At 45.6% G+C, this 16124-nt stretch overlaps 1 protein-coding gene across 1 annotated transcript; it reads left to right on the plus strand.

Moving 5' to 3' along the window:
• The first annotated feature begins 12133 nt into the window (after window positions 1–12133).
• Window positions 12134–15693, plus strand: LOC114843022 (cholecystokinin-like). Its single transcript, XM_029129204.3, has 4 exons — window positions 12134–12229; window positions 13607–13686; window positions 13834–14014; window positions 14553–15693. Exons 2-4 carry the CDS (start codon window positions 13609–13611, stop codon window positions 14690–14692), a joined length of 399 nt encoding a protein of 132 aa, XP_028985037.1. The 5' UTR covers window positions 12134–12229; window positions 13607–13608; the 3' UTR covers window positions 14693–15693.
• Window positions 15694–16124: the final 431 nt, after the last annotated feature.

A 16124-nucleotide genomic window follows, 5' to 3' on the forward strand; every position in this document is an offset into this window, starting at 1 on the left:
CAATAAAACTATTCACTTATATAGAAGAACATACATTTTTGTTGCAGCTTACAGCATCTGGCAGAGACTAGTGATTTACCATTAACATGCACCCTGCTGGTTCCAAACTGGAAGGACAGGGTGAGAGATGACTGATGACAGACCCAACGCAGACATTAAACAAGCGTGACTGCTGAATGCGATTGATGGAAAGAGGTGGTGGGGGGGAAACAAAGGATGGGGACAGATGCACGTAATGGATGGTAGTGAGATGGGTAGTGGAGGAATAGCAGGTGTGTGCTCCCAGAGAGGAAATGAGAACATTCTGCAGAGCTGAGTCAGCCTCGACAGGAGGGAAACTGACATTGGCATGTCTTAATCATATCTTGCTGATATTGGTCAGTCTCTTGTACTTTTTCATCTCCAGGGGAAAATTAATTTCTATATAGAGGGGATTCCAAGATGGATTTCCATTAGCATTGTTATTATGGGCCGACTAGACGTGTAGCAAAGGCGAGGTCTGTTTGTTATGTGCAATATACAGAACATTTACAGAACATGCCAGGAACGTTTAAGGTTCATGTGTGGAAACAGATCACAGTTCAGCTTCTTTAGCCCCTTTTTGCCATTCGAGCAAAAGCACTGGTAGATGATGATGACAGAAGGTGCTACAGCTCTGTATAAACCACTATTCAAACTACCCTCTTGGACTACGATAGAGTGATCGTTAGACACTACAGGAAACAAGCTATCTTCAGTGTATTTGTGGTATTAATTTCAGCATGAAACCCCCTCCTCTGACGTTGACGGGGGCCTTTGCCTCCTTTCCTCCGCTGTTTCACTGTGACATTTTTAACAATGTTTACATTTGATTTCATCTGATTATTACAATTTGCCAGACAGCAAATTGAATCATATCGAATGAAAAATAAACACAATTTTATTGCATTGCCTGGGAAATAGACATTAGTTGACATCAGATGCCATCGGCCCTGTGAAGGTAAAGCCTTCTTGTTTCCCATGCTGACAGTTTTTGGTGAAAGTAAGAGACGCTGGTCTAGAACATCTGGAAAAGACGCAAACAGGTTCAGTTGTTTCCTGATTTCTAGAGTATAGACACAATAGTTTTCTCAGGTTGTAACTAATCAAATGGTTCACAGGAGACACTGATGATGCTGGTGCACTGTAGCAAAGACGTGGGCTGCGTCCCGATCCAAACACTTGCTTCGAGCCACAGAGGGTTTAGCTGCTTATGCTCGAAGCTGAGCTAAGTTTGATTCAGGAATGCGACAGTGCTGACATCCCCAACGCGACGTTATATTTAGCCGCTCGTGTCGCCTGCGTCATCAGAGGACGGCGGAACAAGACGACATGACATCAGGTCGCAGAGGTCGCCGGCATTCATTCGCGTGCACGTGCACACGCGTGGGCTGACGGTTTTGTTTGTCTGAACCAAACTTATACTGTACACACAGTTGAAAATGAGGAAGAATGGATCCAAGACGTTGCTCAAGCGGCAGCAGGAAGGACTCAAGGATAAGTGAACTTGACAAAGACAGACTTCAGTACTGGACGCAGTTGTACTAGATCGATCACACACGCGTGGAGTGGTCATGACACAGCAGGACGCGTTAGTCTGAGTCTGAGGATGCTGGATTTCCTGTGTGAAATAATAACCGCCACCAGATTTGACCGTCTGGTGCCCACAGCAGCCTCACCTACTGTGGCGAGTGCTGTCATGACGGCAGGACTGCCAGCTCGCATTGCTGCCGCTGTGACAGCGGGTTCACAGGACCAACACGACAACTGGAGCCTAAACGCTGGAGCGGTGGTGTCCAACACTGGGCAGGATGTGTTTGTTCTCTTATCTGCTGCCAGTCTGCTCTGTTCACCACAAGTCGTCCCATGTATGTGTGTTTTGCCACCATTATCTGCTGCGGTCGCATCCTGTTGTGAGAGAGAGGAGGGAGAAGTGAAGGTTATCTGTGTGAGTGTGCACTTAATGTCTGCTATTATAGCTGTTGGCTGTAGCGAACATCAGACAGTGGATGCATCTGCCTTCGTTCATATGAGCCAGTAACATGCTGCACATTACGTCTATGGAGCATTCATTATTAATACGTAATTCATCTGACTAAATAGCATGTTGCTGTCACTTTCACACAGCTTTTCATAGTAATCTGTTACTGGAAATATAACAGGGAACATACAGTCACCATGTTGGTGCCTATATGTATAAATATACAGTTCAATAAAATCTACCATTCAGCCACATACACAATTATGCACATTTTACATTTTTTAAGGTTGCAACGCTGGTGTGTGTGTGTGTGTGTGTGTGTGTGTGTGTGTGTGTGTGTGTGTGTGGCTCCAAGGCTTCATACAGGGATTCTGATTATTGGACAATCTGCCTGATGAGATTTGGCAACATGATTTCCATTTCAGGATCTTCAGCTCTAACCTGAAGTGACATTTTAATAAGATATGTCCCCAACGTAGCTGCTGAGCAATGTCAAGCCAATATTCCAAGAACCTTACAATGAAAGAGTACCTCTAACAAAAGGGGGGGGGGGGGTCCTGCCCATTGCTTCATACTCAAAGGCGTGACATCATCTACTACGCAAGTTCATAAGCGCCACCCTGATGCCACACGCTCACTCTGAGGCCTCACATACGCAAAACACACACACACACACACACACACACACACACACACACACACACACACACACACACACACGCTGCGACGTCCAGTGTTTAGTGGCCACTTGACTTTGAGTTCATGACAGTGGTTAGTATGCGCTGACACGCTGCCTGTGTAATCAGGACTGCTCACATCACGAGTGGACACTCCGTCCCTCCGTCTGTCGCTGGACAACAGCTCAGGTCATAAACCGTGACCCGCATCACGGCCTTTTATTATGTTCCTGACAGTTTTTGCAGGAACAGATTGTGTGTGACATTAAAAGCTGCAGCGCGGCACTAATTTGTGCTCCTCCGCGGCCGTTCCGTGGTCGTTCTCCGCAGTGCGTGCTGCACGGCCGATCCCCCGAAACCACGGTGGTGCCGCTGGAAATGAGACAGGCTTCATGACTCTGGCTGCGTTGGGTTAATAAGCGGAGTCCTCTGTGTAACGGTCAGGGGAGCCGCGCTCGCGTAGCTGCTGCTGCTCAGGAACAAGTGGCCTCCACTTTATCTGAGCTACAACCACTGAATAAAGGTTGTCTAAATTTTGAGTGGATGGAATCGTGACAATTATTAAAATATCAAATATCCATCACGTCGTCAGATTCAGGAGCAAAACCTTCATTCTCCAGCACTTTAGATCATGGTCAACAGTAATGTACACAAGTGAGTGATTACATTAAATGTTATATGTGAAAATGATTTGTTTATGTAAATCTCGAGCTACAATGGAACAAAAACATAGGAAATATTTCAGTCATATTTTACTGTCAGTGGATAGAGACAGTTTATTGATTGTGTCCTGTACTGAATTAATTATTCAGTTGTGTTGTAATAACTTTGTCTTCTTCTTATTCATGCTTTTTTAGTAGATTGTTGGATTGCTATTTCATTATAAGTCATATTTACAAAAAAAATATTTGTAATGCAACATGCAACTCTCGCATGCTTCGGTTTCTTCAGAAGGTCCATTATGCGGCTGCTCGGTGCATTTGCGGCCCTCGCGCAGACTATGTTTGTTTATGCAATGTTAAATGCGATTTATTATCACACCTGCGCCAGTAATAACCTTTACCCACCGCGTCGCCGCCATTAATACAGGAAACCATTAACGTAGGATGCCAGGAAGCAGCAGGTTTCAGCTGCTCTGCCGCTGCCACCGGAGCCGCGCTGGATTAGAGGCAGATGCGTGAGGACAGGAACCGGTGGGAATAATCGTGACATCCTACAGCATGTGTACAGCATACATTATACAGCATTCACTGATCTATGGAGTGAATAAACATTCATTATCTTTGTACCAACTTCCATCTGCTCATGTTATTGAACTGAAATACATATCAAGGCTCATTTAAATGAACATTTACCAAATCCTTCAACATCCAGTTACAGCAGCGCCGAGGAAGAAGTCACCTGATTATCATCTCCATGACGACACCGCATAAAAGTCGTGAGGCACATTGCTTCACTCCGAGCATTCCATCTGGAATAAATCACAGCTCCTCACCCACCAATCACCAGATGAGGAGAAGTTGGAATGCATCAGGGAGGAAACTCACTCAGAGAGAGGATTAATGGAGGAACAGCAGAGACAGAGGGAAACCAAACGGTTGAGACGACAGCGCTCTTTCATCTTCCTGCGCGGAAACAGTTATTAATGGTTTCATCTTTTTCTGAACATGGAAAAGAAGTCAGTGATGAATCTGATAATAAAGCAAACACAAACGCCTGGCACTTCATTATGTAAAGTCATACTTTTAATTATTTTTCCTTAAGTTCTTGGTCTCAAGGCTAGTTTCACTCTCAAGGATTATTGGATCTCCTGATTTAATAGGATTAAATGGTTAATCCCCACAGAGAGCACGGGCAGAGAACTATAGGTCTGCCACTAATCAGCTTGTGTCAAAGCGTCTTTTTTTATGTTAGAGATACATTTTATTTGAAGCCGAAAGCAATGCAGCAACAAAAACTACAGTAAAAGGACGATACAGAAGGCGAAAGTCGGAGGAAAGAGGATGATGCTCGTATGAAAGATGGTCCACAACCACTCTGTTTGAAATGCTTGTCTTTTGTCAGCTGTTGGCACAATTTGGAGCGATGGCGGGCGGCAGACGTCACCATTTCAGGTCAGGTCAGTTCAGCTCTTCATTGTTACAGGATGCATGTGAACGGCTGCATTCTAGCGTTTCCCTCAGACCCACTAACAGCAGGACCACAACCTCTTCACAGATGTTGAGAGGAGATCAACATCGAACAAAAGCCTTTTGGTTCAGACGCTTTTAGTTTAACAAATGCAACTTACTGCAGTTACAACAGCTGGTTCACGGCTGCAAGTATGACGATGTAGGTCAGCGTGTTCATCGCTTTCAGTGTCTGAACAATCACTGGACAGACAGGCAGAACCTTTGGGTCCTTCCCCACACTGATAAACTCAAATGGTTCAATTAATATGTACATAAGAGTTCATTTAAGAGACACTGGAACAAGAATTGAATCTCAATCGGGTTTTCAGTGGTTTTACTACAGTAGATGAAATTTAACCAGTTTTAATAGCAAATATAATGTAGTTTTAGAAAGACTACAAACACGGATTTTGTACGATGAACATACTACATACATGACATTAAAAGTTCAATACCTGTGTAAAATGCAGCATCCATCTGCTCATACAGTAAAGCTGCTCGGCCTCCACACACACAGTCTCTAGGAGCGTTACACACAGTGCATTAGCATGCAACACGTAGCGCGCTGCGGCGCTGTGTGCTGGGTGACGTGTTACACAGAGGCCTCACGTGCAGCCGGCGGCGGCCTCTCCTCCTCGGCCTGATCCACGGCCGCGTCCCGCCTCTTATTGGCCCCGTGCGCCGCGGACGCTGCCGCTTCCGGTCGAGCTCTCCTCCGCCACGTGCGCGGAGGAGACTTCATTTCAGTGCGTCCTCCCTAAACAAGAGCCAGCGTGGGTCAGTGTGACTCTCAGATGTTTGCCTCCTTCAGTCAGACAACCGTCCTAACGTTCAAACAGATCGTTAGTCGGACGCAGAGACGGACGAGGTCAACGCGCAGCAGTTAAAATACAGCGCAGCGGCTCTAAATGAGTCCCGCTGTCAGTGAGTATGTCATACCACTGTTTCTCCCCACTTAATGAAAGGCGAGCGACTCCGCCGAGCGAGTCAGAGCCAATTAAGCCCCTCTGCTTCCCCGGCTCGAGCCTCCCCAATCATCCGTCCCGCCAGTCGCAGCGCGAGGCTGCGCGCTCCGAGTCCCGCGGATTAGGATCAGCGTCGCGCGCGTGTGAACGTCTGTCACGAATAGCTCCAAAAAGAGCGAACCTGGAAAAATGAGACAATGCCTGTAGGTATTAAGGCGTCAGTTTGCTCCTGGTCAGTAGTGACAGTAAAGGTGCGAAGCTCAATCACATATACATTTGTCGCTAAACGCCAGTTCTCTGTTCCTTTGTAACATTTTTTCAGATCTTGGGTTTCAGATCAATGACGGGCAATTAGACTAAAATCCAACACCACTAATGGCAATAAATCCTTTAACAGTTCCTGAAAGAAGAGCCTTTAACTCAGATTACAGTGTACAGAGTCCAGCGTCCTGCTAATGTGCAACAAGTGACGTTTCTGGATCGCTGTTTGTCCACTGTCCGCTTTAAGAGGGCCCATTGTGCTATGACCAAACATTTCCAATTAATAGCCTTAAATTAAATGGAGCCTTTCAAGCGGAATGTTTCTGCGGAACAACAGACGCGGAGAGCATCGCTGAAAGACGTGCGTGCCGCTCGTCCAGCTGCCGTGGATCGGGTTACGCGGACAGCGCGCGGACAATGGGCTGTTGATGCGCCCGTTTACATTCCGCGGTTGCTATGACTGATCACCAAACCCCACGCCCACGCGCACGACGACGCGCGTTTGATCTGCGCGCGGCGCGACTAAGTGCGCGCGCCTCCTCCTCCTCCGGAGGTCGCGGAGCGCGCGCGCGTGCGCGAGGTCGCTCGCGTTACGCAAGGCCGACGGCGAGGCCCGTTCCCCCGTGTGCGACGCGGGCGTCATTAAAGCGCGTTTATGCAGCGCACGGTGGGTTTCCCCGTCGTGACGGAGGCCGGTTGTGACCTCTGCGCCTCCTGTGTAACACGCAGCTCACGCAAACCTTAGGTTGACCTCCCTCAGGGGAGGCGTGAACCCGCAGACGTCTCACCCACGTCCTGGAAGCATTAACTGTATGAGCATATACTTCACCGAGCGAGCAGGGAGCAGGCAATATCCGCGTTATGAGCTTTTGTCTACCGGTCTTATCTATAATAAACTTTTTAAAATTCCTCTTGAGCCTTGTTTTGGTTTAGACTTTGATATTTTTCTTTGTAGGAGCACTTGGAGTTGACACACGCGATAATGCACTTTTACGCGGCAATGAATGATCCAAGAAATGTCTGTTTACGTTTTACCCAGTTGCCTCATATGGAGAAGGCAGAGCCATCAGTCTCTGTGGTGTCGCATGAAGGCGGAGCAGAGCGTCAGCTACCTGCTAGCATCTAGCATTGTGCTAATCATCACCTGGGTACAGACTGAAGGTGAATGACTCACCTCCAATGCATTCAATGCACAAATGTCAGAGATAATGACATGACTATTTACTGTTGCCCTCTGTCAAATCAACAACACGTTGTTGTGGGAAATTCAATTTGTGACAACTAGTGAAACCCTAACGTGACAAACTGTGTAGTTTTGTTCTTGCAGGGGAGAAATACACAAAACCACACAAGTCTTTTGAAACGTTGTTACCTCTGGTGTTGACTGTAGAAGAGCAGCTGTGGCCCCGGTAGCCAGATGTGGATCACACTTTTATTGCTTCTTGTTGTGCTTGACATTGCCTCAACATCGTTGTTTCTTACACAGGATGTTTATTGAAGCTTTGATACGACTGGTGTAAAGAGGTCATAACTTACTTACTGAACCACACGCACCACGCATCTCAGCCTCTCTCCCTCCTCAGCTGGTCTCTGTCATTCAAACTTCATTTTCAGTTTAGCGTTTGAATGGTGCATCTCTGTCACCTCTTTATTGGTGTCATGCTGCCTAAAGGGAGAGGCACACACACACACGCACGCACGCACGCACGCACGCACGCACGCAGTCTGCTAAACACTTCTCTCTCCATCTTTAGGGATCGCATTTGGTTTAGCAGACACAGTTGTGTGTGTGTGTGTGTGTGTGTGTGTGTGTGTGTGTCTTAGCGATATGTTATTTCATTACCCCAGTGATGATGGATTACATACTGACCACTCTGCAGGGCCAATCTATCCTGCAGCTCTGCTACTGTATCAGGCTCCATGAGGTAGTAATTTCATCACATCAGATAAGAGTTCACTGTCCACTAACAGCACGAGCAGAAATAAAATAACATTTAACATGATTGAACAAACAAAGTTCCACAACTTCATGTGTTGTCTTAGTCGTAGTTCTTTAAGCTGATGCATGAAGTCCAATTACTGTGTCATTATGTTTGCAATATTTCTAAAACATTGTGGCAGGTACACAATAGATAACGCAGGTCTCCAGTAACAGACTGAGACATGCTGAGGTGTGAAGGTATTTAAAGCTAAATAATAAATGTAATCATTCAGTGCAGCTACAACAGGGGGTTGATTGTTCTTCCCTCTTGTACTGAGAGCTACCTTCAAGCTAAGAATAAGCAGCTGGGCTCAGGAACAAACCCTTCACCGTGGTTACTGTATGTGGAGGCTGAGCCAAATGACCAGGCAGCAACACCTGTAGGGACAGAAGGCACGTGCACGGAAAAATGACCGAGCCAAACCAATTAACAGCTGATTAAAAAGCTGGAAAACAAATCACTGATATTCCATGAAAAAGACAAAGACAGAACAGAGAAGATGACTTTGGCACAAGCTTATTGTTTTGTGCAGGGAGCAAAACAAGTGCAAACCTGGAAAGAGAACAACGAAAATATGCTATTACACAAATATGAGGACTGGAAACATCAGATGCCTTCAGAAGAAGAAGATGCTGAATTCACACCTACACTCAACCTGTAAACCTGGCTTTTATGTTACCAACTACTGCAACTCTGTGTGTGTGATACAATCAGAAGAATATTGCATATTGTCTAAAAACTTGACTTTTATTTCCACAACCTTAAAAAGTCTTGTTTATCAAGAAGCAGCGTCAGAGTTAAAGGCAAAAGCTCACAAGGGGGAACTTTCATTGTCACTACAGTAAAAGGGAGAACTCAGATGAATCCTGATATTTGACTTTTGCATTCTTTCTGCCTCCAAATCTCCGGTTCCTGTTCCTTATGTGGTCCATCACTGTTCGGTTTCATACCTGTGTACTGGAAACAGTGTGTGATTGCCTGTAGCCTCTCATGACAGCGTTTAAAGCATCTTCTTGCTTGGGCTAACAGCGAGACTCCTCTATTTCCTGCCAGTGATAGACTGCCTCAGGCCGGCAATAAAGCTGTCCGGCCCAACTGTGAAAACACAGGGAGACGACGGAGGAGAGAGAAGGAGGGTTTCTGTGTATCGTAGGATACGAGAATCAGAGCATGTTTCACCAAAACACCAACGTGGCTGAGTCACGCAGGACGTGATGTAAATCTGTTGAGGACCAAAGGTCAAACTCTCATCTTTACGCCGACACAGAGCGGATGCTGTGGATGACTTCCCAAAACCACTTTGTGCCCACTCACTGTGGATCCACTTGTGCCTTTGTTGCGCTTCACCTACAGTAACAACATACATATGAATGAACTGTACTGGGTATTTTTAGGGAACTTGTTGACTTGTTACTATTTTTTTTAAATAGACTGCAGAATGATGTTTCAGAATGAAAATGTGTCCAATAGCAACACAGCTGCCACATACAGCAACTGTTGACCATTATCACAGTCGTGATGCAGATACAGCAGGAACAAGCACACAGAGAAACAGTGTTTAAAGCCCGGTGAGAAGCATTGGTTCTGATGAATGGATCCATTAGAAGCATGTACAGCAGTCCTGCATTATTTCCCCCGAGAAGAGCGTTTTTAAGATGCATCAGGACGACTTCGCAGGCACATCACACATCACTCCAGACCCGAGCGCACAGACAGTTTCTTTTGATTCCAAGTATCGTACAGTGATGTCCTTAAATCCTCTGTAAGCTGGAAAACGTTTTATTAAGCTGTGGAGAAATACATGACTAGACTCAGGTACAAATTTATATTTACTGAAAATAAATAGAAAACCACCACAGGCGACAATTCAGGCACCGAGCAGAAATGTGATTCGGATAGAAATGAATATTTTAGGTGCAGATCGACTACAGATGCCTTAAAATTAAAAATGCAGCAGCTGTGAAACAGGAATGAAGCAGCGGAGTCAAATCCTCCAGAGCCGCTCCAACAGAAATAAATGTTTGTTGTGTGCTCCCACTAGTGTCATGTCTGCCTGAAGTTGCAAACTGGATTTGCTCCATAGCAACTGTGCTGGTAGTACTAGGTTTGAAGTACAGCATCTATTCCATTGCAGCAGCATCAGACTACAGACGGAAATACATATACAGCAAAACTGTTATGGCGGAAAAATGACAGTAACAGCGGCTGTGCAGTATTTAAACTTACCCAGAATGCACTCAACCAAATCGACCCAAAGGACTTTAGACATGCAACTCGGGGATTTTACACCAAAGGCATTTTTTTCCTCAGCGCCAGACAGAACAGTTGGACGAGGCTCATGGTTGCAGCTCCGTAATGAAATCATGTGGGAAGAGAGTGGATTAGTCGGCTCCCAGTCATTTGTTCAGACCGCGACTTGCCCCACAGCACACTCAACATCCCCGACACTGTGGCTCAGGTCTGCAAACACGGAGGCGCTGGTAAACAGGAAGAGGGGAAGGAGGATCACGCTGCCAGACAATCATGCTCATCAGCGCTATGGGTGCAATCTGTCCACACACTGTGTGTCTGTCTGTGTAGAAATGCCATGAATATGAGAAAAACAGGCCACGCACAGAATCAGCAGAAGATGCTTCGCCAGAACAATTTATATTTTACTTTATGTCTCCACTATGTGGTGATTGAATCAAATGTGGAATCAGGTTTCATTCTCTAGAAACTTCAAGGACATCTAAACACTCACGAATCACTGAACGTCATTCATTAAAAGCCAGACTCCCAGCGAAACTCCCCAGGGGTGCGAAAGTTTCAGGTCTTCAACTACACAAAGCTGACGAGCGGGGGGAAAAAGCCTTTCTGTGACCTCGCCGGCAGCCGAACAACTGAGGGATTGGAAAAAAGGGGCCGAGACGCGCTCTGCAAGCTGATCAGCGCCAGCAGACACAGGAATAATAAGCCGATGGAAGCGCGTGAAGGCGGCCGCGGCCGCTGCTGCATTTCTGAGGCTCATTTCACCCGAGATCAGCAGGAACGCGGCCGGCGCTCACAGTTTGAGTGTTTTACTAAACAGAGCGGAGGCAGCGTTTGATGATTTGAGTCAAAGCGTAGCTGGCTGATTAATTGATGCTCCAGCATGAGGCGCGACTTTCTGCTTTAATGAAGTGTTTTAAATTCACCTGCAGCTCTCATCACGTCACGTGAGTGAAGCTCCTCTTCATGCAGGTTCTCCTTCTTTATCTTATCTTTAAGAAAGTTTGGAGCTTTAAGACTTCCCCCGGTTGTCCTCAGCATCTCCAAAGCTGCTTTCTATTTCTGATTGAAGCCTTAAATCTTACTGTGTGGGCTTAGACATTTTAAAAACATCTTCAGCAAAATGGATCAAGATGAAAATTGAAAATATTCACGTTGAGCAGCTGGGACACACTCAAGTCTTGAACTTACCGATGAAAAATATAAGAAATTCTTGTGAAACAGCAGCATCTGTTTGATTTTCTTGGTGGTTTATATATTTGAAGATACGTTTCAGGGTGAAGACAGTATTTCTGCGGTGTTTTGCCAGATGCCAGTGGCAGCACCCGCATCAGACCCAATGAAGCCTCTCTGTAAGTCTGACAATGACCCAGTCATTTTGTGAGCGAGCCCTCAGCTTTCAGAGAAATGAAGCTGCAGCCGCTCGTCACAGCGGAACAACGTCCTCGGAGTTCAAGACGAGTTGACGTTCCTGCACCGTCTATAGTCACATCTACATATTAATGCGTCATTGTTTTGACGTAGTCCAGTGTTTGTCCCTCATTGCACTTCACCAGCTTCTCCACAGCCCTTGAAGCTGTGTGGGCCGTCACCCGCTGCATTTATTACACTCAAACCAAGCAAACAGTGCGAGGACGCGTTCCCCGCGTGTTGGACGTGCACCGCGGCCTCTGTCACGGCCCGTCTCTGACTGTGTGTTGTGCTTGTGCGTCTGGTTTTGCGTGCCGACTACTGTATGCGTGCACATTTGCGTCTTCGGCTGCGTCAGAGGCCTCGCTTTGAGGCTCCGCCCCCGCGCCGCTGCGCCCGCCCCCTTCCTGTGTGCGGGTATAAAGCGCGGTCACCTCTCCCTCGCTCACTCTCAGCCTCAGCACCAGTGAAGCAGCATCGTCAGACGTGTCCTCTCCTGGTCCAGCAACTGCAGGTAAGAGGAACAGTATCTGGTCCATATTTCCTTTGTTTGTCTGATTCATGGGCTACAGGACCCATTTATCACATTATTCAGATGGAAAAAGTTATATTTTTGTGTTATACAGTACTTAATATTAAACTCTTACAATTGTTTATTATTATATTATCATTTATGAAAATAACATATAATTCTTTTTGGAGTAGTTTAATGTCAGTAAGAAATTGAGCTTTGAGGGAGAATAGAAAAATAATGTTGATAAAAATAATAAAGACAATGAAATCCAAATATCATTATCAATTCAGTGAATAATAAATGAGAAACGAGCTGCTGAAGGAATTATATTAGCATCAACAGAATGACTATTTACTCCAACACTGTCTCAGTTCCAGCAACAATTATTCAAATTACCATTTGCATGAAGCTGCAGCGATATTATTACATTCATTCTAAATATAATTTGATCAAAACTCAACACTGTTGTGTCACTGTGTGTTCTGTTAGACATGGATTGTAACCACCTAGTTCTGATTGTGGGTATTTTTGGGAAAGTCGTTTTTTTGTACAGTAAGTGGAGGTTTTCAGGTTTAAGGGCGCTCTTTCTCCTCCGCTATTACCTGCCGCCCAGAGCAGCCGTTTCAAACACGCAGAAAGAAGCTGCACGTCAGTAAAGAAATGAAAGAAACTGAGCGATTAAAAGCCTCCGAGCGAGTGCTGCTGTTGGTTTGATGTAATTGGATGCTTTTCTCCAGATGAATGTTCTGGCACAGACCCTCATTCCCACAGCAGATATTGCCCTGTGTTTCTAGTGATGCTGCCTTTTACGCTGTCAAGCTGTTTTTAAAATCAAACCCGACTGCTGCAAAGAAGATAAAATTTAGAAGTTTTTTCTTTCCCAATTAGCTTCAGTGTGTTTCTGAGTAAACGAAGAACATGGAACATTTCTATTTCTTCACTCTGTGTTCAAATGTTCAACTCTAATGGGAATCCTTGTTAAAAGAACAAAAAAAAAACATTGAGCAAATTGAGGCTTTTGCAGTAACTGGTATTTTTCTTTGTGGAGTCTTAAACCACTGACAGCTCACACCCCCCTACACCACACGCTGATCACACTCATCCTGCCCATGGTACAGTATTGTGTGTTAAATACCATATTGCTCAGACAGCGAAAGGCCAAATGATGTTCGCCTTATCTAGCGGAGCATCACCGGTTAATCTTTTCCTTCACCTGCTGCTTCAACAGCTGTAAAATGATTTATTGCTGTTTTTTTCAAACACCAACTTGATCCAACAGTGAGTGATCTACAGTAACAGGAACGAGAGCCCAGTGGGCGCAGCGGATCCCTTCTCTGCTGTTAAATGTGATCCACCTCTCTCTCTCTCTCACTCCAGTCATGAATGTGTGTGTCTGTGTGTGTGTTCTCCTGGCTGCTCTGTCCAGTGGCTCCCTGAGTCTGCGCTCACACGCCGAGGTAAGACAACCACACACACACACACACACACACACACACACACACACACACACACACACACACACACACACACACACACACACACACACACACACACACACACACACACACACACACACACACCTCTTGCTCTGTGCTGCTCTCCAGCTCCAGGGTGCCGCTCTGGTGTCGGACATCGCTCCGCCTCCCTCATCCAGCCGCTCTCGTCAGGCGCGCTCGGCTCCAGCACCTCCCTATGGGCGCCTCACCAGCTACAACCAGCCCCAGGAGGACGCAGATGCTCCACACAGCCTGAGCCAGCTACTGGCCAGACTGATCTCCAGGAAGAGTGAGTCTGGCTGCTGTGACGATACGTAGAAACACTGGGTGGATTTTTCCGTGTTCGTCTTCTATCGCACAGATCATTACTCACGCGTTGTTCCACCTCCTGATCATGTTGTTCTGTAAACTGTCGTCACTCACGCTGCGTCCGAGTCCCACCATCTGCCACTTCCCACCTCCCTCTAGCTTCCTCCATCGCTGCTCCACCTTTCCATAGCTCCTCCTTGTTCTCTCCTTCTGTCCCCCCCCCCACCCCCCCACCTCCTGACCCCATTCCCTGGTCGACCTGTCACTGTGAATCTCGGCTGCTCTTTCAAACCAACTGTGCGAGACTGGGAGACCTGCTGAGCCGACTGGTCCAGGACAGGAATAGAACCAGAACAAATCAGCACGAGTTACTTCATCTCATTCAGATATTGTACATGTTTATTATTACAGTCAGCTAAGGTAGAAAAATATGCACCGCATTCGTGTAGAATCACATCATGTGGCATCCTCTGAAATAAAATGTGCTGGTAGTAAAAGGTTTCCTATGTCCTCTCCAGGCTCTCCATACCAGACTAGATCATCCATCAGCAGCAGGTCCAGTGGTCTGGCCCCCGGCCACAGGATAAAGGACAGAGATTACCTCGGCTGGATGGACTTTGGGCGACGCAGCGCAGAGGAGTATGAATACTCCTCCTAAAGGCTGTGTGACACACAACACTACCATTAAAAGCCCACAAAATGAGCCTTTTTCACACTGCACTTACTGTGACCCAGGGCCGACGCCACAGGATCCCAGAGGGAGTTTAACACCACGCTGTAGCAGAGCACAATGGCACAACTGGCAATCAGTAAACGAAGTGATGCTGAACTGAGGAGCACAATCCACACGTTGGCACCACATCTCAGTAGCACTGAGTCACTGACTCACTAACCCAACCCAAGAGGTTGTAGTTGTTCACATCTGGTTCTTAAAAGCTTGATACTAATATACTCAAGTAAAAAGTAGATGATGCATATTTCCACTAATAGAGACAGAATATGTGGGTTTCACTCAATCATGAAGGTCATTATTTTGTTTTAATCATTTTATGGCATTCTTGACAAGCACAAGATGATCTCAGCATTTTGCCTTTATGTTTGGATTTATGTTTTATCTAGTCACGTTGTAAAAATGAAAATTAGCGGAACATTTGTAAAGTAAAAGTTATCAGTGTGCAAAAACCATTAATTAATGTAAAAACATCTAATTTTAGCGACACTTTCAAACATGTCTGTGGCCTTGTATTAAAGCTCAACGTGCTGAATCAAAAATGGGGTTAAATTTTAAACAGTACAGTAAATAAAGACCAAATCCATATTATCAAATGTGCAACTAAAACAACTACAGATGCAATAATAAAATGTAGCACAGGTTAACGGTGGGAGCAGCTAACATCCCAACCCTGCTGAGCGAAACTCTGGGCTCAAAATGTGCAGTGTGAAAAGCACAAGACATGTTTTACAAAGCACAAAGTGTTGTGTGTGCGCGTGCGCTGACTGGGCCTCCTACCGCTACAGCTTGGACTTCACATAAAATGGATGTCTGCCACATCATCAAATCATAATTACAAGTGCTGTTCATATGACTAGGAAAGTGTTTCTGTTGTTTTTTGTATGTACACACTCTTAAACGTTAATTAAAGGTTAATTATCATGTTTCTACTGACTTTCAGAAGCCATTGTTGGACAAACATCCACTTACGTACTTCAGGTGTGTTCTTCTTGTTTCCTATCACACTTATGTACTTATTATCTAGTAGCGACCCGTAGGTCTGGGCAGGCTGGCAGTGAGCACTTTCAGCACTGGACCATGAGTCTGTGCTTGTGCTGTCATGCCTGCAGTAGAGGTCATAGGTCATATTAACATTCTCATTGCGTGTCAAGTTTATTATTTAGTTGTTGTTTTTTACCTCATTACTTATTTTTCTATGGTTCTGCTTCAATTGCTTACACTGAATAAACTGTTGATGACCCAACATAAAAACAAAATGCCAACAAAGGCGATATAGAAGAGGGAAAAGAGAAACCAAACTATATCCTACAGTAAATGTTCATAACGATAAGGAAAAACATAAGAGCCGCAGGTGAAT

Source organism: Betta splendens, chromosome 16, assembly GCF_900634795.4.
Source record: "Betta splendens chromosome 16, fBetSpl5.4, whole genome shotgun sequence".
Classification (NCBI taxonomy): domain Eukaryota; kingdom Metazoa; phylum Chordata; class Actinopteri; order Anabantiformes; family Osphronemidae; genus Betta; species Betta splendens.